Source organism: Microplitis mediator, chromosome 4, assembly GCF_029852145.1.
Source record: "Microplitis mediator isolate UGA2020A chromosome 4, iyMicMedi2.1, whole genome shotgun sequence".
Lineage (NCBI taxonomy): Eukaryota > Metazoa > Arthropoda > Insecta > Hymenoptera > Braconidae > Microplitis > Microplitis mediator.
The window spans coordinates 1,274,436-1,300,842 of NC_079972.1; the positions used below are offsets into that span (position 1 = coordinate 1,274,436).

At 37.1% G+C, this 26,407-nt stretch overlaps 2 protein-coding genes across 2 annotated transcripts; one reads left to right on the forward strand and one right to left on the reverse strand.

Annotated features, from left to right (window-relative positions):
- The first annotated feature begins 4,977 nt into the window (after positions 1–4,977).
- LOC130666782 (uncharacterized) lies at positions 4,978–6,635 on the forward strand. Its single transcript, XM_057468045.1, has 3 exons — positions 4,978–5,362; positions 5,432–5,870; positions 5,974–6,635. The coding sequence occupies exons 2-3, from the start codon at positions 5,825–5,827 to the stop codon at positions 6,363–6,365; spliced, it is 438 nt and encodes a 145-aa protein (XP_057324028.1). The 5' UTR covers positions 4,978–5,362; positions 5,432–5,824; the 3' UTR covers positions 6,366–6,635.
- Positions 6,636–7,470: 835 nt separating this feature from the next.
- LOC130666897 (uncharacterized) lies at positions 7,471–26,179 on the reverse strand. The gene is made up of 7 exons (XM_057468222.1): positions 26,024–26,179; positions 25,571–25,855; positions 22,411–22,765; positions 20,280–22,333; positions 10,833–10,895; positions 10,303–10,469; positions 7,471–7,666 (listed from the first exon to the last, which is right to left on the reverse strand). The coding sequence occupies exons 1-7, from the start codon at positions 26,177–26,179 to the stop codon at positions 7,471–7,473; spliced, it is 3,276 nt and encodes a 1,091-aa protein (XP_057324205.1).
- Between the last annotated feature and the right edge of the window lie 228 nt (positions 26,180–26,407).

Here is a 26,407-nt window from a genome sequence, read left to right on the forward strand (position 1 = left end):
GCTTTAACTTTGCTTTTGACAACACATCGTGAAATGAAATCTCGACGTCGTTGATTGTTCATTGCCCAGTAAGAATGCCAGATATTAATACGTTCTACTTCTATGATTTTTTCAAAGCATTTTTTTAGACAATTTTCCCTGCAAGGTGGTAACATCTGATGATTGCTTTTTTTCTTTTCTCCTGATTTAGTTTTATCACAAATCCGCTTTTGACTGTTTTTATTGTCTTCCACAGAAATATCTAAAAGATCATCAGAGAGATTACCGTTATTTGAATCTGTGATAACCTCATGTATTTTATTATTTTCATCCAGATGAGATGAATAGTGCTGGAACCTTGCTTCAGTAACAGAATTCAATATAAATGAAGCTGAATCGGTCAATTGATAATCTGAAGCGTTAAAATGTGAATTATATTCATTAGGAATGGAGTATAGAGATTTTGGAATTGATTGTTGTTCTGCGGGATCGTTATCAAAATATAATTGATGGGTATCGGCTGTTGGAAAAATATTTTGATTTACACTTAACTCTTGAATGTATCTGCTGTTGAAAGAACTGGATACAAGATTTCCATCATGCTCTTCAGACTTATCCTCGCTAAAATCATAACCAGGATAGGTAATGGTTTCTATCGTTGTGTTATGATGTGATCCAAGCTCAAGTTCCTTTTGCCAACTTTCATGCTTTAAAAAAATAAACAGAACATTTTTGTTCAATAAAAATTTATTAAGTATTTATCAATTTTATGATTTATTAATGTTTTGTTGGTTATCTTCCATCAAATATGGATTATATTTATCAATATAATAACAAATCTATAAAAAGTAAAAAATGTTATTTTAAAACATTTAAAGTTATTTCCGATAATACTATTAAAAATGACTAAATTTTTGACAATTTGATCAAATTGATAAAAAAAAGTCATCGAAAAAGTACAAACTGTTCACTTTAATTGATAATTTTGGATAAAAATTAAAATATAACTTTCATAAACTGATAGAAAATATTATAAGTTAATACAAATTTTAATTATATGTATAATTACCTGAATTATGTTGTCATTGCAGTTTTCCAATGTTTCGTACAAACCTAATTTAGTAAACAGACTCAAGGGAGATGTAAAGGACATTTTTCATTAATTTTTTTGCATTATTTTCTCTTTGAAACTTTAATCTGCTCGTACTTCATGTGTAGAACGAATGAATAATAGCCGTTCAATTTGGACCGAGCTTGTAAAATAAGGCTAACTCACCATAATAACTGTAGTTCGGGACTTTTCGGAATTCTTCGGTTCGCCATTGGATGAATCGATTATAAAAAATTTTCGAGTAACGGCATTTTGTCGTAACAATTTTTAATTTTTGTGTTAGGCCTGAAAAATGTCGTATCTCTGAGGGCGTCAAAAAATTTCATCTCTATTTTCATTTTTTTTTAATTTCCAATGCAAAAAAGATATGTATTTTTCATTTCTTTTATACGCACATTTGATTAATATTATTGGCATAATTAATTGAATTAGTAAAATTTTGATGATACCCTATCATTCAGTGACACTAAATAAACCTTTTTAGCTTTGTTACGACAAAACAGCGTATCTCGAGATACGTCGTTTTGTCATGACAGGGCAGAAGTGACAAATGATTAAGAAAATTAAATATAATCAAAAGTGCAATTATCTAAATATAACAAGTTATATTTTCTTAACAGTATTTATTAACATCCATGAATTTAAGTAGAATAACCCTTGCAGGAAAAAAATACTGGGCTACTTAGGCTTGGCTTTCAAAGATTGGTCTGAGATCCAACCAACGTTCAACTGACGAGCATCAGTTCACCAGTCTTGGGCCAAGATTCAGCCACTACTTAAGGAACAAGCGATAGTTTGTCAGTCTTGGGACACGGTTTAGCTAGTACTCAAGTGACAATCCGTAGTTTGTCAGTCTTGGGACAAGGTTCAACCGATACTCAAGCAACAAGCCTTGGTTTGTCAGTCTTAGGGCAACGTTCAGCCAATACTCAAGTGACAAGCCTTGATTTTCCAGTCTTGGGGCAAGATTCAGCAAACATTCAATTGACGGGCATTGGTTTACCAGCCTAAATAACAAATAGTACCTAAAAACCTCTGGCTTCCATGTACAGTCGAAGCTCCCTAAAGTTGCTCGCTCCGTACAGGACTATTCTCTAAAGTTGCTTTTCTCCCCTCTCCCCACTTTGCATTTTCGCTAGGATAATTGATTCTCCTATGCGCGTTTCGATGCGTCGCAAAATCAAAACAAACCGTGTGATACATATACGTTGAGGAAATTACTTAGAGTTTATAAAATAATCAGTTATTTAAAACATTGACTGAACTATTATTTGCCAACCGGAAATTTAAAAAAATAAACTAAAAAAATTTATTACATCTCGAAAATACTTTTGTTCAATAATTATAAGTTGCTCGGGTAGTTTTATTAATGATAAAAAATTTGTATTTCTAGGATAACTATCTTGCATGGCAGAATATGTATTCACTCAATTATAGAAGTTTAAATCGCGCGCCAGAATCTTGAATTCTGAATCGTTTAGTAAAAAGAAGAATGGGAGAAAACCCGAGCAACTTTAGAGAGCATATCCGATCAACTTTAGGGAACTAGCAAATTTAGGGAGGGCAACTTTAGAGAGCTTCGACTGTATAGCGTAACAGCCTAGTAGATAAGACACTTGCCTAGCAGCCATGAAGGACCAAGTTCGAGACCCAGCAACTGCAAAAAAAAAATAGTTTGATCGATCGACCCGCTGTCTCTACTGTACAAATTGATTTCCATATGTTACCATCACGCACATGTCTACGAATATTCTTATTTTTTTTTATTTTTAATGAGTGTAGGTGCTTATTAAGCTGCAGTCTTCGCACAATACTGACTCTCAAGCTTGGCTCAGTGTTATCATTTCGATGCTTAGGCAGACTTGGGCCAAGTTTAAATTTTACGCTTCCCCCAGTGTCAATAAAGCTTTCACCAAGCCTCGGCCAAGCTTGGGCCTATCGTTGATTCCTATAAGGAATTTATATCCCTGATTAAAGACTCCGATCAAATCTGATTGAAAGTCAATCGAATTTTTATCAGATTCAATCGAAAACGAACATTTAATAAGAATCACTCGAATGCGTTCCAAGTCTCAGATTGAATTTCAGTCGGACTTAATCGGAAAATAACAAATTTATTTGTCGATTATTTTCCGATTGAATCCAATAAAAATATTTTTATTGGATTTTATCAGAAAATAATAATTTTTCTCAATCATTTTTCGATTCGAATTTTTTAACCAGATTCAATCAGACAGTAATAATTTTTTTTCCTATGAACTTTCCAATTTCCGATTAATTTTCCAGATAATTCTAATCGAATTTAACTGGAAATTTTTAATGGATGTTTAATCAATTTTAATCGGGAATTTCTGATTGAATTCGATTAAAAGTTAATCGAAAAAAAAAATTTTCCGCTTGAATCTGATTGAAAAATTTTATCGGATTTAAGTGGGTTAAATCGGAAAATAATCAGACAAAGTTAAACTTGGGTCAAGAATTTAGATTGATCAACCAAAGAAATTTTTTCTTAAATTAAGAATATAACTTTAAAGAAAAAAAAACGGTCTATCAGTTGACCGTGCAGGCCAGCCCCAAAACTTCCCGCTATTTTCAAGCTCCTTGAGCTCGAAAACATTGTTGTAAATATATTTTCGAGCTCAAAAATGCTATTACATACAATTATTTTTTTATGAGCTATTTTTTGGATATCGTTAGTGATCGTTGTTAGAAGAAATATGAGATAGGTACCAACTCCAACTAGGGCGATTCACTTAGAATTTAGACAGAAAATTTTTTTGTTTCGTAAATAGAGTTCAAAAGTATTTTTCAACCTCCCGTTAAGAAAATTGAAAATTTTCAAAAATTCGGGAAATTAATGGTTTTAGTCCGATTTTCGAAAATCGAATTTAAATAATATCTTGACGTTGTAAGGTTACAGTAAGCTATTCTGATTAATTTCAAGATGATGTCCGAGTGTATGTATGTGTGTATGTACGTACGTATGCAAATATCTGTAACTTTTGAACGGATGAACCGATTTTGATTGTCAAGGTGGCATTCGACACGGCTTGTTAATTTTTACAAGCTATGAAAAATTGAGCTTGATCGGTTAGGCTCGTTTGGAGATATTCTAGTAATAAAATTCTTTCAAAAATGTTTTTTTTTTGATAACATGTAATGTGCTCGATGGATTGATTTAAAAATCTTATCAGCTCTAAAACTTTATAAGTCGCGTCGAATGCCATCTTAATGATTAAAATCAGTTTGTTCGTTTAAGAAAAACCGTTAACGAAGAAACCATTACGATATATGATTGTTTTTTTTTGTTGAATAAATTGTGTGTATAATTTGTCAAAATACCGAAAACTTATTTTTCGTAATTCTATGTGCCTATCCTATTCCCGATCCGTCACCCTGAGTCGACGATACATACGATCGTGAACTTCGGTGAGTAAAACTTACCTGGTGCCCAACAACCGCAGGAACCGAACAGGTAAGCCAAATAGTTGTGTGGGGACTAGTTCACCTGACGGATTCCAGGCGGATCAAATAACCGGTCACAATATATATAACTTGAAATACAGTATAAATTACATTGTAATAATCGGTAAAAAATTTTTCTTTATACCTCGGTCGAAAGTACGCATTTTATGCACCTATTTCGAGGTAGAAAGTTAAAGATTCGTGCATTAGTAAAGCTGCACATTCACCCTCTGTAACAGCGGGAGTGAAAAATGATTTTATTACCCTGACTGACAATAGTCATTTGTTACTAACTATGTTTTGTTTACGCTGATTATTTACGATTTATGAAAATAGATCAACTTTGTTTACTTAAAGAATCATTTAAAAAAATGGTCTCAACTGACGAATCTGCAGACGAAAGGGAGATAGTGAGAAATTTCGATAATGAAGCGAAACTAATTATACAATCAGATCCATTGCCGAAAAAAGTAAGCTGATCCGTATAAATTAGTTCACGAAAATTATAAAAATTGGCAATTAATTAATTGAGGCTCTCTATCAAGTTCAGAAAAATCAAATTTAGTTGTATATTTTCAAGACTTGAGTAACAAACTTAAGCCTTCCACTCTATGGAGCCTGTTGACGATGCTGAGAAAAATATTGTATACACGAGAGAATATTGATATTACTAAGTCCAATAATTTAAAGAGCATAGTCAAAAATAATGCTAACGGTTTTAAGCCAAAAAAATCTTTGATTCTCAAGTGGAATGAAATTTTAAGATTTATGAAAACAGCTCCAGATAAAAAAGCTTTCGTTTTAAAGGTTAGTATTTATAATGATTTTTATCAATTTTATTATTAATTTATATGTTAATTTCTCTAATAATTCAAGGCTATACTGATATTTGGAGTTTGTGAAGCTCTGAGATGTGACGAGATCAGCAAACTTAAAGTGCACGATGTCAAAGATCGTGGTAAAAAAATCCTGTTTCCCATCAATGAGACAAAAAATGACGTCCCTCGCCAGTTTATCATCGGAGAATCCTCTTATGATAAAGTCAAGCAATATATTACAATGAGAGCCAAGGAATCATTCACCGACATATTTTTCATCAAATATCAGAATGGAAAATTTCACCAACAAGTAATTGGCGGAAATAGAATTGGGGTGACACCGAGTGCTATAGCTTCACATTTAAAGTTACCTAATCCCAAATTATAGACCGGGTATTGTTTCCGAAGAACTGGCGCAACTCTATTGTCTGACTTGGGTGCTAATGAGATAATGTTAAAACGATTCGGAGGCTGGAGGCCTACAGCAATCGCTCAAGGTTACTTTTTATTTATTTAATTACAAAATTTCATTTAAATATTTAAACAATACTCTTTTTTTTAAATGCAAGTTTTATTCATAAATAATTTTTGTGTTAACAGGGTATGTGAAAAATTCCATGAAGAATCGGGAAAAAATATATGACAACATAACTCATGCATCAGAATTCTCTCGAACTAATCATCAACCATCGACATCAACTCATCCACAATCATCTATATCAACTCAGCCACAACCATCTACATCAACCGATCCACAACTCACTAAACCACATACGTTATCGAGTTCATCAATAAGCATCCTTGAAACTGAAATAATAATTCCAACGAATGACAACACATCTCCAGATGGTGAAATGGAATGCGATCACTTCTCTGGTGGATTTGAGATCAACGAGGAGGATTTACTTGAAATCGATAAACTAGATCAACATAACTTAATTGTAGCTAACCACCTGTTTTCACAACAGCTAAAAACTAAAAAATACTTGTAATGGACAAGAACCGATCAACAAATTTACGCACTCTTTGAAAAAACCACCAGTTACAGTTTTTTAAAAAAAAATCAGAGAATATGCCACCAAGAAAACAAACCAAAGCTATTGGAAGTGGAACCCAGCATCATATGAATGAACATAAATCAAAATGTCTTTCTGTTAATGAAAATCCACCTAATTTATTTCAAAACTGCGTATTCCATGGTGACGTAATAAACAATTTTTATTATACTTGTGACCATGGCAAAAATTAAAAAAAAAAATGTAAGCAGTAACAACAATTCAGTTTGATTATTATTGTTTGTTAATTATCTACATTGATTATTTTTATTTGATGTCTGCCTCCCTCTCCTTTCGTGTGTGTGTGTGTGCGTGCGTGTGTGTGGGTGCGCGCGCGCGTGCGTGTGTGTGTGTGTATGGTTTTTCAGGAGAAATGAGACCCTGTGGCTTGTCATTTCCACCGTATTTAAAGACTCCAAACTCATTCTCTGAAAAGTGTATTTGTGTGTGTGTGTTCGTGTCTTCGTCGGCGTCTGTCCGTATGTTGGTTCAGCCGCATTTGATAATTTAATAACGGGTATTGCCACCTCGGTTCTCAATAACGGCTCTTAAACGTTCAGCCATGTTAATGCTAGCAGTAATTTGAGGCTGCGGAATGGTATTCCAAATTTGCTGAAGTGCTCGCTCCAAGGCGGCTAAGTTCTGCGAATTTGGATACTCTCTGCGCAACCGTCAGCCCATTATGTCCCAAACATGCTCTATGGGGTTGAAGTCTGGACTCATAGCTGGGTGTCGCAACAATGTGATGTCATGCCGCTCGAAGAAGCGCCTGGTAATGTTGGCTGTGTGTGGACGTGCGTTATCTTGCATTAATACGAGCGACCTCAGATGTTCTTGTCTGCGCAAAACAATGGGCCTTAAAATTTGGTCGATGTAGCGCCATGCCGTTAAATTTTCGCGAACAGTTACCAAAGGTGTTCTCCAATTCCGCGAAACGCCGCCCCAGACCATGACGGTTCCACCACCGTAGGCAACGACTGGATGGACAAAGTTCTGGCGGAAACGTTCTCCACGACGGCACCAAACGAAAAGACGTCGGTCGTTACCATGGAGTTTGAAACGAGACTCGTTGATGAATAAAACATTTGTCCATTGCCTCAAGTTCCAATGTCAACAGGGGTACATGATTAGGGTGTCGTGCGTGTAACCCAGTTTCACGAAGACGGTTGATGATCGTTCGAGAGCTAATATCTCGCACTTGATGCCGTCGTCGCTGTTGCTGTTGTTGTTGCTGTTGTCTGCGATCAGAAAAGTTTCGAGCCACAATATTCGCATTGACGAAAGGTTGTCGTCAAACTTCTCTGACCATTGCTCGATCATCGTGGGTATGAATGACTCGATGGCGACCTTGTTCGGGGCGACGATTGTATTGGTTCATCCGTTGGTGTCTGGCATAAACTCGAGATACGACGGATTGACTTACACTCATCTGGGCGGCAACTGCACGTTGACGGTAACCTTTGTCAATAAGAGTCACTAACCGAGCAACGTCCACCTCCTATAAATGTCGTCTAACCATAATTGAAAATGCGCGTTCGACGCTCGCATTTGAGAAAGGCAGACAAAATAACGCTGTCGCAAATTTAGCTATATTTTTTAATCTTTTATTACCTGCTGCATTATTATCCTCACCAACTTCTGCGAAGAATAGGGTACAGGTGCTGCAATTGTAACAAGAGGAAATTGTAACACTCAATAAAAAACTATTAAATAAACTAAAAATTATTATTATTTTTTTTAACTTATTCAAAACAGTAAGTGATTGATTAAATCAGAATTTCAGTTATTAATTTTGTTCCGATATCAAAATATTGAGAATTGTTGAAAAGGCAGTATGATAACTTTAGTCAGGACTTCTTTACTCGAGAGCCATCTGTACTCACTCACTCACTCACTTTATTTTGTGGCTTGAACTATTTAGTTCATATAGCCGTTTGTGTATTGTGCTTTAGTTTCCGCGGGATTTTTGAATGTCGAGTTTTGATTTCCTTAGGAAGTTATGTAGGATGTATACGTGATGTGCAGGTGGAGTTTTTAAAATGGAATCGATGTTGATGAGTGGGATGAATTTGAGAATTTTTAAAATCTTGAGGAGTACTGGTCGATTGGTTTCGAAGCAGGGGCATTCCCAGAAGATGTGGTTAAAGTCCTGAGTTGGGTGGTCACATTCGTGGGAAGGTGAGCCACTGATGTTTTTCCTATGAACACCGTAGTTCTAGTCGCAGTGGTTTAGACGCATACGGCAAAAAAAAAACGATGGCAGGTCTTGGTATGTTTAATTTTCGAAACCAAGGTTTCTTGAAACCCTGGTAAAAGTTGTCAAAGTATAGTTTACCTTTTAGTCGACCTCTCAAACGTAGAAATTTGTCAGTTGTTATTTTGATTTGGACTGTGGAGAGATTTATTAAATCCGAGTGAGGCAGTTTAATGATTATGGTAAAGCCCGAGTTGATGGCATTCTTGGCAAGGTGGACAGCATTTTCATTTTCATCAATGTTTGACTGACTCGGGATCCACACTAGCTTTATTTTACGGTTTTCTTCTTCGGCTTTTTTAGTTTTTGTAAGATTGTTGGTGCTACGTAGGTTTTTGCTTTGTCCAGATCCAGATTGTTCACTGCCTGTAGAACACTGAGTGAGTCAGTGAAGATGACTGCTTTTTATACGTTGTATGTAAATGTGAGGTCAATAGCTTTCAAGATTCCTGTCCCTTCCGCAGTGAAAATTGATGAGTGATTGGAGATGATGAATCATAGGTCGAGATTTAGTTGGGGGCAGTAAATACCAATACCAACTTTTTGATCCTCTTGAGGGCTTTTGGACCCATCTGTATAAAAGTGCGTGTAGTTTCCGAATTTTCGGTTTGACATTGTTGAGAAGTTGTTGTTGGTGTCATCAGGAGAAAGACCTTGAAGTTCTCTTCCTGATACTAAGTCGATGTCAGGTGTATACCATCTGGTTTCATAAGGTAGTTGATACGGCATCGGCAGATGGTGTGAATGAATAAGGTTGTCATATGTTTTGAATTTTTTGTAGGCTTCGAGCAGTGGGAAGGAGCTATCAATTACTGGACATTTTCTTGCTCATCAAATCTATAAGGTGATCCAAAGCCTTGATAGGAGTGGAAGTTGATAAGGATATTAACTTTATAGCGTATCTATTCGAGAGTTTGTTAAATCTCAGTTTTAAGAGAGTGACGCCTGTTTCTGCCATTAGTGAGTTGATAGGAGTTGAGATCCTGGCACCTATAGCCAGTCTTAGAGCTTGGTTTTGTATTTTGTTCATCTTGTCGAGTAAGTTAAAGTTGTATGTGTTGAATATGTGACTTCCATATTCAAATTGGCTCGGTGCGAGGGATTTATATATATTGAGTTATGTCATAGGGTCGGCAACCCACCAGGTACCTCTTAACACTAATTATGTTCACTAGTTTTTTTACCTTAATCGTTATATGTTAATAGTGTTGTTTAAAAGATAGTTTCGAGTCCAGTTTTATTCCTAAGAACGTGGCACTGTTTGCATGATTAATTCTGTTGTCATTTATTTTGATGTGGAGAGAGTTATTGGTGTTGATGTTTTTTTTCGAGAAAATAACGATGTTTGTGTTAGAGTGCGATAGCTTTAAATTACGTGCTTTCAGAAAGTTTGTACTCTGTCAATAGATGCTTGCAGTGAATAAAAGGTTGTTGTGATATCTTTGTCTTCACAGTCTAGGGAGATGTCATCAGCGAATTTCCTGATTTTGCAGAATATAAAAAGAGATATAAAAATTAAAAAAGAATGTGCTTGAGATGAGTCCTTCTCCAGTTCCAAGTTCAACTTTCTTTGGTTGGCTAAGGGTACCATTTATGACGAAGCTTAAATAATAAATAAACATTACAACGTTTTCATGTTGTCCTTCAATCTGCTCGGCCGTCTCAGTGATAAGCTCGATAGCTGTTTGAAAGAGTTCAGGTGGAATTAAAGGAAATGTCCAAGCCTCTTTGAGCGTTTGATCATTGTCGCGAGAAAGTCGTAAGGAATTCCATTTGCGTAACATGGCCTGAATAAAAAGAAAGATTAACTTATATAAAAACTTCTAGTGTTGATTTTTTTTTTTTACCATAGAAATTAAATAGTCTATTTACTCTTATGCAGTGGAACCAGCATCCTCTGATCTGCACTAAGGGAAAAGAGTTTCTTATAGAGGAAATAATAGTAGCTTCAAAATCAGAAACAACACAGCGCATGTGACTTTGAATTCCACCCGCGCTTTCAATAATAAATTTCCAAACAGCATTATACATAGCTGCAGTTCAAGAGCTACATAAAACAAATAAAACTGGGATTCCCTGTAAAATTGAAACAGCGAATTAATTATAATCATAATAAATTACAATAAACGTAAAATAAATAAATCTCTTACAACATCCATAGTTTTCGTAAATACTATTACTAATTGAGCTGCTCGTGGTGTTCTTGGTACCGTCTGTAAATAAACATAAAAACTAAATTCCCCAATATAAATAATATAGTCTAGTCGACAAATTGTAAATGGTCCAAAACAGAGATACTGCTCTTAAAATTAGGTGCGATAGCTCATTGGATCCGGAATGACGCCTGAAAAAATGTTCTCAAAGCGTGTATTAGCACGTGAAAAATTGCAAAAGTTATAAACAATTAAAGATGAAAAAAGAAGGCATTTCGTTTTTTGCCAATATTTCATAGACTGTTGATATTTGAGAAACCTAGCGAACATATTCTTAAAGAGGAGGAAATTTCCGATAAAAAACTCCTACCTCCCGGATTTCTATCTCCATTAGTTGTAATTTTATTTTAACGCTAAAAATGGGTCTCCGCGCGACATTTTTAGGTTGCGCGCGTGGCGTCAAAAGCGAGTACGACACACTGATTAATTTATTGAAGGTATTAAAAATTTTTTTCAAATTTGAAAAAATTATGGTGTGTTCTGAACACTTTAAATAATTAATTCCCGTTAGAAATTTTACTTAAAGTTAATTTTTCAACAAGTTGAACGATTGTTAACTAACAAAATTTTCTCGAACTTGCGTCTTCATTAAAAATGAAAAAAAATGTTTAAATAATTGTCCTATAAATTTTTTGCTTTGTGGAGCCTTTTTTGCATACATACTCAACAAGACCACGCCATAAAAGTTAAAAAAATATTCAAACTTTGTATATAATAATTGTTGTACTTGAACAAAAACTGAAAAATCCAAATAATGGTGTTAAAAAAATTTTTTTTTTATTAATTAGCACATGATCGTTTTTTTATTGATACAAAATATTAATCGAATTGCAAAAAAAAATTTTTCCGCCATTTGTTGATAAATTTTTTATAAACAAATTGATTATTTCAATATTTTAAAAAAATTTGTTTTCACAAATTCATTATACAGCAAATATTATGATTTTTAGAGAAAAAATATTTTCTTAATAATTGTTTTCAATTGTTTATAATCGTTTTTAAATATTTATATTGTTTAAATAATTACTTAAGAAATTATTTTGTATCTAAAAATCATAATTGACCGTCCTCTATAAAGTAACAAAAAAAACGATTTTTTTATCAACAATTCTATTGTTTATTGACTTACCAATTTGTTATAAACAAGTTTTTAACTTTATTATATTTTTTTTCTGAAACTTCTAAAATTTACAAAAACATCCACATATAACAAAGTATAGAAAAAAATTTTTTCCAAATATTTATTGTATTTTTGAAAAACACGTGCTACAAAAGTTGCAGTGGCTGCTTCATTTGTCTGCTAAAAAACTAATATAACTTTTAAACTATTAGAGATATGAAAGTAAACATGCCAGTCGATTTTATAAATGATTAAACGATCTTTTAAATGAGCTATTTAAAAAATCTTTAGTCATTGCTAATCTATTGTTATGTGCATTTGTTTATAAAAAATTATATTTTTTTCTAAGTTTTTAGGTAGATTTTTTCAAAAATCTAGGTATTGTATTTGTCCTTATGGTCGATTTTTCAAGGAATTTTGTCACAACCTATCATAATTAGTTGAGTAGAGTTCGAAAATACCATTCGTTGAAAAATTTATATATGTATATATATATATATATATATATATATATATATATATATATATATATATATATATATATATATATATATATATGTATATATATATATATATTACATTAGTTGCATAAATAAAAAGATATTTATGTCGTACGGCCGCAAACTGGCGATTTACTGGCAATCTCGATGTTGCCATATGAGCCTAAGGTTTGTGGCGCGAATTCACGAAAACAAGTGTAAATTTGATGTCCGAGGCGAAGTCAAGGTCGGTTATTACACTAATTTTTTTAAAATAGTGTCACAAACAAGGCGAATATCCTAAATCGAGATTGGCTGAATCGCCACTGAGCGGCCGTATGACATAAATATTTTCTGTCATTAGTGTTCAGAAAATTCACTTTGAGAGATGCGCTGCCTTAAAAATTTTACAGGGGAGAGGTGCTGCAGTTATAACAAAAAAATTAATTTTTTCTATTCCATTTGTTTTTTTTTAAGATAGTAAACTTAAAAACTGTCAGAAAGTTAGCTGATAGTATCTTTTATGTGACTGACTTAGTTAATTGGTCAAAAGTCAATGTTAACTTATTAAAAAATCAATTTATTTAACTAAAGTCAGGGACCAAGATGGCGGCGTGCGTGGGCTGAAATTGTAACACAGCGCAGAAGCAATCGTAACACGGAACAAAATAAATATTTTTGATCAAATTGCTTTTATTATTTAGTCTTAATACTGTTACGATGTTGAATCGTACGTCTCCGTGTATCATCGATAAAGGGCTGTCACATGTCAGTCATGTCACTGTCACGTGATTCAATATGGCAGTACCTGTTATAAAAGGACGCGCCAACGTGTGCCGTCAGCTTTGTTCGCTTCAAGCAATTGACATGTTTGCTTATAGTCATTGCTGAACGAAAGTATCTTGAGTAATAGAGCAAGATACTTATTAATTTATTCTTAGATGATATTTGTTTCGTAACCTGTGCTAGTGTCAATAATAGTTTGATAAGTAACTATTCCGTATATACTATTACCATTGTTTGTAGTATATAATAATTCATATTTTTTATTATACACATCTGGGTTATTTGAATAAATTAATCAAAGTTCCTGCATATGAAGGTGCAGTAACCAGTAACGGACAGTGTGAGTGAATTGGCGTTAGTATAAGTTTTCGTTAAATAAAATCTTATCTAACAAACGATACCAGTATTGAGTGAATTTATCTGCGCTATCCTGCCCACCTATTTGATAAGGTTATTATAAGCTTTCTACTGCTCCAACCACCGATCCAAGGAGGCGATTTCCGAGGGTCAAGCCACGTCCAAGGACATCAAATACCGAACTCTTAGGCTAAGTATTAGTCATAGCTTAAATTGTAAGGCCAGTTCGGGTATAATTAACAGACGAGTCTCTTCAGATTGAGCTAGCGGGTTGAATTAACTCACGAAATCTGTACCCCAACAACATAAGTACAGAGATAACGATCCCCAGCGTTACAATACATACTATTATACTTTATTAACTCTTGAAGTCAAGTATTCAAATTTATAGTATCACATATATTGGGATCTTTAATATAAATTGTTATACATTTATAAATATTGAAACAATCAAACAACTACACTATCCCAGAGTAGATTTGTGGCGCATCCAGTTTGCGCAGATCCCATACACGACTCTGAGTGTTACAATTGCTACTCGTTTAAGTGTTACAATTGACGCTCACGCTGAATTGTTAATATCAATCTAATTACAATATCAAAAATAAGTAAATTGAAATAAAATTCGATTGTACAATACTCTTGATATGTCTCTCCCGCATGAAAATAATTTCTATCCTAAAATTATACTAAATAATATAACACAGTTTATATTCCATCATAATTATTTATACAAGAAGTCATATACATTAAAATAATAATTTTTTTGCCGTTTTAATCATATCATTTGTGACGTTACATTGCCGAGAAGATGAAGTTGAAGGTTGGAGTACGTGTAAGTCTGTGTGATAGAGAGAGATAACGAGAGTATGTGTGTTGAGTTGAGTGTAGTAGATAGTGAGTTGAGCATCTGAAGTATAAGGGTGTATGGTAGGTTAAGTGTGCGATAGAGTACGTGTACGGTATGTGGTATGTTTTGGAGTGTCTGTGTGATGGAGCGTGGATTTACCGGGGTTGTCTAGCTGTGTCGCGGATAGTGGCCAAGATAACGTGCCTCCCGACTAGTGATGACGACTAGGCCTAGGCTTAGCCCTCGGGGTTGACGTGGTGATCACAGAGGTGCGACTGAGATGTCACCGCCCCTTCGAGTTGCTACCCGGAGTTAGCTGGGGTACGTGTACGTTTACTGGGGGAATGGCAGGCCTCGTTCGCGATGCTCGAGGAAGCCAACAATTCGCTAACTTCAGATATCACGGGGAGTGACATCACAGGAAGGCCCGTGAGTCCACGGCTTGTATGCTTGTGAAGGTAAGAATGGATGGAAAGCGAAAACGTGAGATTGACAGAGATGGATAGAGTGAGCGAGTAGGGTGGGAAATTATGGAGTAGCAGTTGTGTGACTACCAGCGAGTAAGGAAGTTGAGATTTGGCGTCGCTCGTGAACGAGTCGACCCAGTAGTCGAGTTTGGAGTCTTGGAGTAAGCGGTGGTGAGTCGGAGAGTCGCCATAATGGACCTCGACCGCAACTGTGGACTGCTGTCGTTTTGGAGCTTGTGGCTCTGTGTATTGTGCTCTTGGAGCCGGTTGTCGTGATAGTTGTCGTAAATTATTGCATTATTTATTTTATTTTATATACTTAGTAGATCTAGTAGTGTATTAAGTTTTGTGATTCGTCATTCTCGAGAGGTTCCCGATGTCTTGCCCAGGTATTTATATGGTTGATGGACTGAGAGTACTAGACCGTGGGTCTTTTGGGCCCTCCGTGTCATTCTCGCGTCATCTTTACGGTATTTTATATTGTTTTGTTTGTTATTTGATTTTGAATATTAATTTCATTGATCGGCTTCTTTTGCGTTAAAAGAACCGCGACCCTCTCTCCACAACCTAGCATACTGAGCGCACCAGGATATGCCGCTACCACTGGTCATGTCTCTCATCTCCAAAGGATATAGTTTTTAGGTTTTAATTTACGTGTACGTTTATAACGGTTGCCGATACCGGGGAAATAAAATTCGGCTGGCGCCCGTCAGCATTTGGAGGATATGAGAGGGATGAATGGTGGGCGAAGTGTAACGTAGCCCGATTTTGTTTAATTAGAGTTTTGAGTTATTGAGTAATTTTATCGATTAAAGTTTTGAGTAATTATTGGGTTTTATCGAGTATTAAAAAATATTACGTTACAAATTATATATTTTCAAAATATACAAATCTGATATATAATATTATATGTTGGCATATATTCAAGCTATATAAACTCTATGTATTGAAAATTATATTGTAAACACATAAGGAATTATATAATGTTAATATATAAGCTAATATACATTATCGACTTATAAAATTTTAAGTCTAAAAGGTTTATTCCAAGCCTATATTATGTTTTAAACCTAAAATAGTTTAATTCAGTTTTTTATAGTCAGAGTTGTTATGTCCACCGCTTAATTTTTTTTTTTATTCTATTTCAATTGTTTTTCTAGTATATAGCCATAGTAACGGCCTTTTACACTTGTTGTTTTTATATCGCGACTGCTTTACTTCTCTTTCTGCCTTCATTGTGCGGCTGTGGCTCGACTTGTGTTTATACTGTACTGCAACATTACAGTGATGCCCTGCAACCTTCCTTGTGCAATGGAGGTGTAGTGGCGTAGGGAAACCACAGAGAAAACCTAGCCAGTACAGTTTTGGTTTGGATGAAGCTCCAGTGATCGAAAAAATTCCCATTTTACGGATCACTGGATCTTCATCCCACGCCTAACGGTCAGAGACCTTTGTTCGAACCCAACGCGTGGCTAAACGGTCACCCGGCCAAGTAGTGGCCATGGTCAATGCTACTTAACTTTGGTGATCGCCCGAGCCACGCGCGTGCCGAACGGCTGCCTCAGCCGCTGTCTGCCGCTTAATTTTCAATTATTTATCCGGGATTTCTCCCTTTGGTAGCGATAGTAATTTTTGGACAAGCGGGTTGGAGGGTGCGGACGACAATAAAGAATACGAGGAAGAAATTATCTTCCTATAATTTATTATTTATAGTGGATCTTTTCGAAAATTAAGAACCCAAACGTCTTCGAAGAGATTGGTGCTTTTGTTTAAGCAAAATATATTTTATGATGATAGAAATATTGGTTCCTCACCTACCTTTCGATGTAACTTCTTCTAGTACGGCAGGTTTTACCCCTCCAGAACGTTGCAGCTCGCTTGACCTTCCTCCTAGGATTTGGGTTGAGTGGGCGCGGGGTTGTAGGATAAGACGTTATGTACTACTATCGAATGAAAACCGCAAGATTGGAGTGATGAACTTTGTCTTTATTTAGATGTTTCAAATTACAACGTTTTAACTGAACGTCACTTATCCACTCTAGGTTTCACAATTTTATATTTAATTTGTATCATAGGATTATTTATCCTTAACAAATATTTTTATAAGATTTTAATTTATATTTAATGCGTCCTTTTTACACACCCGAAAAGTGGTTTTATGCGCAAATTAACTCGGCAAGAGATGGAATCGCGAATTAACGTGATGGTTCGATCGTACCGGCTGGTTTTTAAATTCTGACAAACATTGTACTAGACGAACGATTACTTCAGTCAGATCGAATTTTAGATCAATATTTGAGGATTTTTAATAATAATTTGAATTCAATTACCAATTATTCAACGCCGATGCGGATTCCTGCAATAATTGGATACAAGAGATTTTAGTTCAAATGCCTTACTGATTATTCTATGCCTAGGGCGGATTTCTGCAGTAAGCTTAGTGAAATTTTACAATCTTTGACTATTTCTTATTGATTATTCGACGCCGTAGCGGATTCCTGCAATAAAAATTAGTCTAGATAAATTAAGAATTGCCTTATTGATTATTCGGCGCCAAAGCGGATTCCTGCAATAAGGTTTAGGTAGAAAATATTAAAAATCCTCTTATCGATTATTCAACACCTAGGGCGGATTTCTGCAATACGAGTGCTGTTTAAAGTCACTCAAATATTTAAAATTAAATTTAATCTTAAATTTAAGTGAGGAGGTGAGATGCTGGGACGCTTAATTGGCAGGAATGAGGATGAGATGGTTTATACTTAAAATAAATATTTTTTAACACTTTATTTTATTTTTATTAAAATAAATTAATTATATATTTTATTATATACACTATTTACACTGCACGTTAACTTTTGTATGAATATTGAGATAAATAATTATTAAACGCGGTAACACGCGGTAAGGTGAGATAAAGATGGCGGTTGGTGGCAAACTAACAACCACGCGGTGAGATGAAACTTAATTATTTTAATTAGTATTTCCCGTGAGGATAATTAAATAATCAAGCAAAACTACTACAAATAATTTTAATTTGATATGAGATAATATTTGAGATGAATAATACTAATTATCAGCGCGATTACAAAAGATTACAATAAAAGCACGTGGCACTTGGCGTCGGTGAGTTTTCAATAATAATGGCTTCGTCTTCTTCTTCATCCCTACTTGGATGAGAGGGCGGAGTTTGAGATGAGAATGGGACCGGTGGAGCTGCCTGCGCATGATAACGCGCCGATGCAACTCTAATTAACCGGCCTCAGAGTGGCGACGAGAAACGCAAGCGCGGGAGATTCGAACATTCTCCCCGCCTTTACCAACTCGTTGGAGAAGATACTGATAAGATGATTAGAGATGAGAATCTTCCTTGGCGGTTGAGATGGGTAACAGCACCAGCTTGGTGACTGGTCTGGTGAAAGTTGAGGTGGCAGTCTTGACAGTGACGACTCTGGTAAGACCATCACTACCCGGATGGCGATGAGTAACTCTAGCAAGAGGCCACTTTGATGGTGGATACCTCTCGTTAACGATGAGAACCAATGAACCAATCTTGATATCATTGTGAGATGTATGCTACTTTGAGATGGATTGGTGAGATTGCAGACATTCAGCAGACCAGCGTTCCCAGAAATACTGCAGTCTTTCTTGTATTCTTTGATAGAGTGAGAGACGAGATGATGGTTCACTAGTGAGACTGGGTTCAGATACAGTGTTGAGTGGCGCACCTCGGATAAAGTGTCCAGGGGTGAGAGCTGAGATGTCTTCTGGGTCATCAGTAGCACTGAGTGGCATTGAGTTTAATAGTGCCTCAACTTGAGTGAGGAATGTTGAGAAGTCTTCGTAGGTGAGAAGTAGATCAGCAATTGTGCGTTGGAGATGATGTTTGACAGATTTTACAGCGGCTTCCCACTTGCCACCGATTTGTGGAGCACCAGGTAGGTTAAAACTCCACTGAGTTCCGTCTGAGGTGAGAATTTACTGAAGACGAGATGATTCGTTGAGTGGACCAGTGAGAAGTTGTTTGAGAATGACATCTGCCCCTTTGAAGTTCGTGCCACAGTCACTGTAAAGGGTTTTGCAGATGCCACGACGACTTGTCAACCTCCTGAACGCCTTGAGAAAGCCGTCTGCAGTGTAATCACCTACAGCTTCCAAGTGAATTGCAGAAGTTGAGAAGCATACAAAGACTGCAATCCAGCCTTTTTAGCAGCGTGTACCTCGTCCTTGAAAGTATTTTAGTTGAACAGGCCCAGCGTAGTCTACGCCAGTGCTTTCAAAGACGAGTGATGGTGAGACTCGGGATGTAGGCAGTTGACCCATCAACTGTTGAGATCGCTGAGCTCTCTGTCTTACGCAGCCAACACAGCGTTGAATGTGAGATTTAATTGGGATTCGTCCCCCAAAGATCCAGCACTTCTTACGCGCGGCAGCTAGCGTCAGTTGTGTACCTCCATGCATTGTGCGAGCATGCGCATCAGAGATGATGAGATGAGAGAGATGACAATTCTTTGGTAGTATTGGTGGATGCTTGCTGTCCGTGTCGAGATGAGAATTTTGTAGTTGCCCACCAACTCGTACAATATCCGTAGAATCGATGTAAGCTGTGAGACGTGAGAATGGATGAGATTTCAAGAACGGTTTGTTTTGTGATAATTGTGAGATTTCGTTCTTGAAGTATTCTTGTTGTATTGCTTTGATCCAAAAGTACAAAGCTGAGTGTAAATCAGCTGGTGTGAGTGGTGAGACGTGAAGAGATGATGCAGGAATTTTTTTGAAGACTGCAACTGCTCGCTTAACAATTGCAGTGATTTTGAGCAATTTGGTGAGATTTGATCATGATTCAAGCACGTCACCAAGTGGTAAACTTGGACTGGAGACTGCGAGATGAGATTGAGCTGATTTGCGTTCAGTGTTCACTTCAGGATCTTCTTGAGATGTAAATTCTGGCCATTGGTGAGATGGCACTAATAACCAGGTTGGACCTGACCACCAGAGTTGATGAGATTGAAGTTGAGATGGAGTCAAACCCCTGGAAACACAGTCTGCAGAATTCTGTTTTCCTGAGATGAACTTCCAGTTGACTGCTGGTAGGTTTTGTTGAATGGATTGAACTCTGTTTTTTACAAACTCTTTCCATTTACTTGGTTCTTGTTTGATCCAGGCAAGGGCCACCGCTGAGTTTGTCCAGAGATAAACTGGAACATCTTGGAGATTAAGAGTTGTTTGTACGTGTGAGATGAGTTCAGTGAGAAGAAGAGCTGCTGATAATTCGAGACGAGGAATGGTGAGACGTTTCAGTGGTGCAACTCAATTCTTTGCACAGACAAGAGTGATTTTAGCTGGTGTGAGATGATGATGAGTCTTGATATAGACAGCAGCGACCATGGCATGCTGTGACGCATCAGAAAATCCATGTATCTCGATGTTCGAGGTGTCTGATGAGATGTTTAGCCAGCGAGGAATTTTAAGTTGAGATAATTCAGGTAATTCATCTCGGAATTTCTTCCAACGGTGAATTATCTCAGGTGAGAGTGAATCGTCCCATTCAATTTTTTCTAGCCATAGATCTTGCATCAAGATCTTGGCTTTGATGACTACAGGTGAGATGAGTCCCAGTGGATCAAATAACTGGGCTGTTTCAGATAAAATTGATCTTTTGGTGATGGCAGCCTTTTGAGATGTATGACCAGTAAATGTGAGGTGATCTGGTTGACACTTCCACGAAAGTCCAAGAACTTTGGATGTAGATTCATTGAACTCGTGTGAATTTGAGATGTTAGATGATGACAATTTGCTGAACTGAGGATGGTTGCTTTTCCACTTGGCTAGTGGAAAACAGCCAGCAAGACATATTGCTTCCACTTGAGATGCGATGTTGTTGAGATGATTGACATTATCAGCGCCTCTGCAGATATCATCCACGTAACTGCCTTTTTCAAAAGGTTCGACAGCTTGTGAATACTCATCTCCTTCGTCGATGATTAGCTGTTTGAGAACATGGCCAGCAAGATATGGTGCTGGACGCGTGCCGTATGTTACGGTGGTGAGATGATAAGATTGAGGTTGATTGTCATCATCTACCCAGAGGATCCGTTGATAGTCCCAATCATCTGGATGAACATTGATTTGACGAAACATCTTTGTGATGTCCGTGGTGAAGACGAATAGGTGTCCTCTGACATACAGTAAGACATCAAAAATGTCAGACTGCAGTTTTGGACCCGTGTGAAGTGTGTCATTCAGTGAGATGCCTGAGGTAGTATTACTGGAGCCGTTGAAAACGACTCTTAGCTTCGTTGTTGTGCTTTCTTCACGAAGAACACCGTGATGAGGTAGATAGTAGGTGATGTGAGATGATTGATATGAATCTGGGACTTTTTGCATGTGACCCATGGCCTCATACTCCGTGAGAAAGTCCCTGTAGAAATGATTGAACTCAGTCTTCTGTGAGATGTTTTTTATTAGTCGATTTAGACACTTGCTGGCAATGTGCATTGAATGTCCAAACTGCTGAGATGATGATTTAAATGGTAATCGCACGGTATATCTCCCAGTGTGATCACGAGAGTGAGTTGATTGAAAGTGAGACTCACATTCAGCTTCTTCTACCGTGAGAGACTCGTTGAGATGTGATGGAACTTCTTCAAGTTGCCAAAACTTGACGATTGATTCATGAAGTTGATCGTTAGAGATGATATGGTGAGATCTGCTTGGTGATTGTTGTGATTGAGATGATACTGGACCAAGTATGGACCAGCCAAAAATCGTTTTTAAGGCAACTGGATCACCAAGTGAACCAGTTTGAACTCCAAGTTTGATAATTTTTCCATAACAATCTGCGCCGATGAGTAGATCAATTCCATCATACTTGAAATAGTCTGAATCAGCCAATTGCAGATTGTTGAGATGATTCCACGAATGTTTCTTGATTGAAACAGCTGGCAGCTTAGCTGTGAGTTTATTGAGAATGTGTACAGAGATGATAACACTATCATCAGAGTGAAGTGAGGTGAGTGAGATGTTTACAGCTCCAGATGTACTTCCGGATAATACACTGCCAACTCCAACAATTGGAATTTGAGATGAAATGATGTCAAGTTGACAATTATTGACTATTGTCCGTGATATGAGTGTGAGTTCTGACCCAGGGTCGATGAGAAGGCGGATAATTTGATGATTATCATCTGCGTAGTTGAGAATGGCCTTGGCAGTGGCCAGTAAGACACTGGGTCGTGATATTGCTCTTGAGATGTCATGCGAGTGGTTTATTTGTACTGAGTTGAGTGCTGCTGAGTGAGATGATAACTCGACATCGTTGATGTCAACTGTTGTTGAAATTGAGGTGAAGTGATTACTTGTTATCAGGCGTTTGAGATGAGCTGCGAGTGAAACACAAAAACGGTGAGATGAGAGTAAATTCGTAGATATGATGCAAGATAAGTTTAAGCTGACTTACTTGCATCAGCTCCTGTTGATGATGTCTCATCTTGCTGTTTATATGTTTGTGCCACTAGTTGAAGTGGAGTTGAAGTTGTGTTCTTCCTCGGAACTGACTTTGTGGTGGTCAAAGCAGTGGCACCATGTAGCATAGAGTGATGCTTTTCCTCGCAGTGAGTGCAGGTCTTGGAGTTGCGGCACTGCAATACATTGTGGGAACCAAGACAGTTGGTGCAGAGGTACCGCTGGGTTACCCACTGATGTCTCTTATCGGGAGAGAACGCACGGAATTGTGGACAATTAGCCACAAAATGTCCTTGCGCACATAATTTACATCTGTTCCTCTCCGATGGTGGTTGTTGAGATGCAGGTGCCTTGGATTGAGATGATGTTGAGATGTTAAAAGTCTCAGTCTTAGCCTGCTGCAGGTTATGTACTCGTGCTGCAGGCGGAGGTTTTGTTTAAAATGGCTTGAACGTTTGTGGTTTTCGTGGAGACACACCACACTCCATGGCCTCTCTGGCTCGAACGCGACCTTGGAGGAAGTTTCTGAGCTCTGCGAAGGTGGGAAACTCCGTAGTGGACCCCACACTGACTTCCCAAGCCTCCAAGGTTGCCAGATCTAGTTTGTGTGAGATGAGATGCACTAGAATCTGATCCTAATGCTGTGTAGGGGATCCCAGTGATTTCAGGGCATCAATGGCTTCAATGGCAGTGCCCAAAACTGCCTTGAGATGTTTGGCTGACGATGTTTCAGCTGCACGGAGGCTGAAGAGCTTGTCAAGTTGAGTTGAGATGAGGAGCCGTTTGTTCTCATACTGGTTGACAATTGTGTCCTAGGCTGACTCAAACGACTCTGCGGTGATGCTGATGTTTGAGGTGAGACGAGCAGCTTCACCAACCAAACATGAGTTGAGATAATGCAATTTCTCAACGTTGGTGAAGTTTGGGTTTTCCCCGATCAGTGAGACGCAATGTGGGTATAGAGACTGACAGACGCTGCCTGGAACAGCTTGAGCGTGGTCTCAAACGACTCATCGGTGAAATATTTATGTTCCACGGTGACGTCAGTTTTTGAAGAAAGAAGCTTTTCATATTCAGCTTCGAACTTCTCCCAGTAGATGTTAAGCAGCTTGATCTTAGCATTGGCCGAGGCCAGAGGGAGAGTTACAAATACCCCTGCTTCTACTGCTGCGGCCAGAGATGAGATGAAGGATACGTGCTATTTGTAATGCCAGTCGGTTCTGTACAGCGGCCATTTTAAAAATTGATATGAAAATCTGTAATTAGATTGATATGAGAAAGATAACAAAAAACTTGTAATTGTATAATAACCCAGAACAAACTGATAGTAGCTGGTGATGACGTCAGGTGATATGCGGTGACGTGAGTTGAGAACGTTGAGATGACTTTGAGATGTCTTTTGATGATGTACGCACTAACAAAATGCACTAGTTACTTCACAAAGTGTAATTTGCACTGATGTGTCCCTTATCACTTTTTCCACCAATGCAGTACCACGTTCAGGGTACTCAGCAATGCACTGGTCTTGAAATGACTTTGAGATGCACTTGTTTAAGATAAAATTTCACTGAATTCAACACCAACTAAGCTATCCGGCTCGAAAGACCAATGTTTTTAATCACTTAAACATTGAAAATTAAATTTAAGTGAGGAGGTGAGATGCTGGGACGCTTAATTGGCGAGAATGAGGATGAGATGGTTTATACTTAAAATAAATATTTTTTAACACTTTATTTTATTTTTATTATATTAATAAATTAATTATTTATTTAATTATATACACATATTTTATTATATATGTATATAAAACTAAATGGCAATTTTTATTTAACCAATATTTCCCAGACAACAGTCCCCACTTTACAATAATTAATTAAAACAAAACCGCGACAATATTTGACGACACAAGTTAGTGAGAATAAAGATTGCCCTTGACAATTTATCAACGCCATAATGACGGGCACAAGCACTGACTCGACTTTATGATTTTACTTTAATTTGTTTGATAATTTATAATTATAATATTAATTAATTTTCACTTTCAACATTTATAGAAACTTCCAACTCAAATGAAGCTCTCCAACTGAGAGTAATTATTTATCACAAAGTCCAATTTATATAATTCAAATGATAAGATTATTCTTACCAGAGCAATATTTAATTTATATAAAGCTTTTTTATTTATAAAACACCTACGTCACGGGATTCAGCCATCTTGGCTCTCTTTGCATCCAGATCGGCCCAGGACCAAATCTTCAAGTTTTGAATAATTTTATTAATGACAAATTCCCAATTCCTCCAAATTGACTCCGATTAACCAAGACTCCAGTTAGATAAAATTCACAAGCTTTCCTGGACTCCAGTCAACGTAAAATGCTTCCAAGTACCAAAACGTTTTGGGTAGAAAAATTATAGACAACGTTGTTGAAAAAAGATGCGAGCTGTACTGCGGTTTGCTCAGAATTGTCCGTCCTGCCCCTCAGCGAGTCAGTTACTACCTCGTACCCCAGGCCCGCGCATGCGCCCTGTAACTTTGCCTCAGCAAATCCAGTAGGTATTAGTAAATGTTAGATTATCCCTCGTTGTCCAGTTACCGTAAGCAGCCACCAGGTTCTAGTTATTTCTCGAGCATGACGTTGAAGAACTATTTACCGAATCCCGGTTACATTCCCACCCACCAAACTCGTGCCTTGGATTCATAACTTTAACTAGTGGGCCTGTTGTCTGCCTATGGTATCTGCACAGAGGTTGGAGGTGTACTGGAAACAAATTATAAAATTGAACAGCATAACTAGTATTTGAATTTTAATGAAAATGATTACAAAAATGAAATAGCTGACAAAATAATAATATAAAGTAATAAAATACAAAATATAAAATAAGGAAACAGAATGATAACCGGCTCATTGGCCTTTACGATTTTAAAAATCGAGCGCGAGTGGAGCGCTAGCACGCCCTTGATTAATGCGGCGAGTAGGACGGTATGTGAATCCGCCTTTCTGCGCTTGCGGAGCACGCCGAACAATCAATGTACATAACGGCTGAAGGCCGGAACTGTTTACTACGGGGGAAGTAGATAGTATGTGGAGGTCCCCCGGACGTCTGGCTGCAGGAGAGAAAATGGGGTGCACAACCCAATAGTATGGGAAACGCACAGTCTTTTCGACTGAAGGAAGAGTAATTAATTCACTAGTTCCCGGGACGGGAACCTCCAACATTTCCCGCAGAGAAGCTTCGAGTTCCTCCATATCTTCATTTTCTCCGGCAGGTTCCTTCTGAGGAGATCCTAAACTCTCTACCTCCATGGGTGGCACTACAGATTCCAAGTCGGGCAGTACTGGGAGTACTGGTTCTTTGGTTTCAGGGTTTTCTGGCTCTGCCGCAGGCGCCAGGGCCTGAATGGCGCGACGACGTGACGCATACCGTGATACCTTCTTAACCTAAATACTATATTATGGATGTAGTTGTACTATAATTTTGATGAATTCCGATTTAAATTTGTAGTAATGGTTAGCGGATGTTTGAGAGACAAAGAAATATTTCATTAACAATGATAATAATAATCACTATTATTATTATTATTATTATTATTATTATAAAAATTTAACTAAAAACGCACCAGCATCAATCCATTCGTCGTATTTTAACAAAATGTCACCTGCTTCGACTTTAATCCACTTTTTCTCGCCTTCGTAAGTCACACGACGAAGACAGCTGCGTATCAATGGTTGTGTAAAAACCTCTCTGAGGTATAAATCAGACATTGTTTAAAAAAAAATCACAGCTCGGCTTTTGAAATTTTTCTTATTATTTTAAAAGAAAAAAAATTAGAGTAAGTGAACACAAAAATGGCTGATGATATCCAACAAAAGCAACTTAAAGTAATGCCACAAGAGGGCGACTTATGTCACCTGGTTACCATTCTACATTTATCGATACCGTTCTAATTTCAAAAATTTATAGATATATCTAAGAATTTTTATGATTTGTCG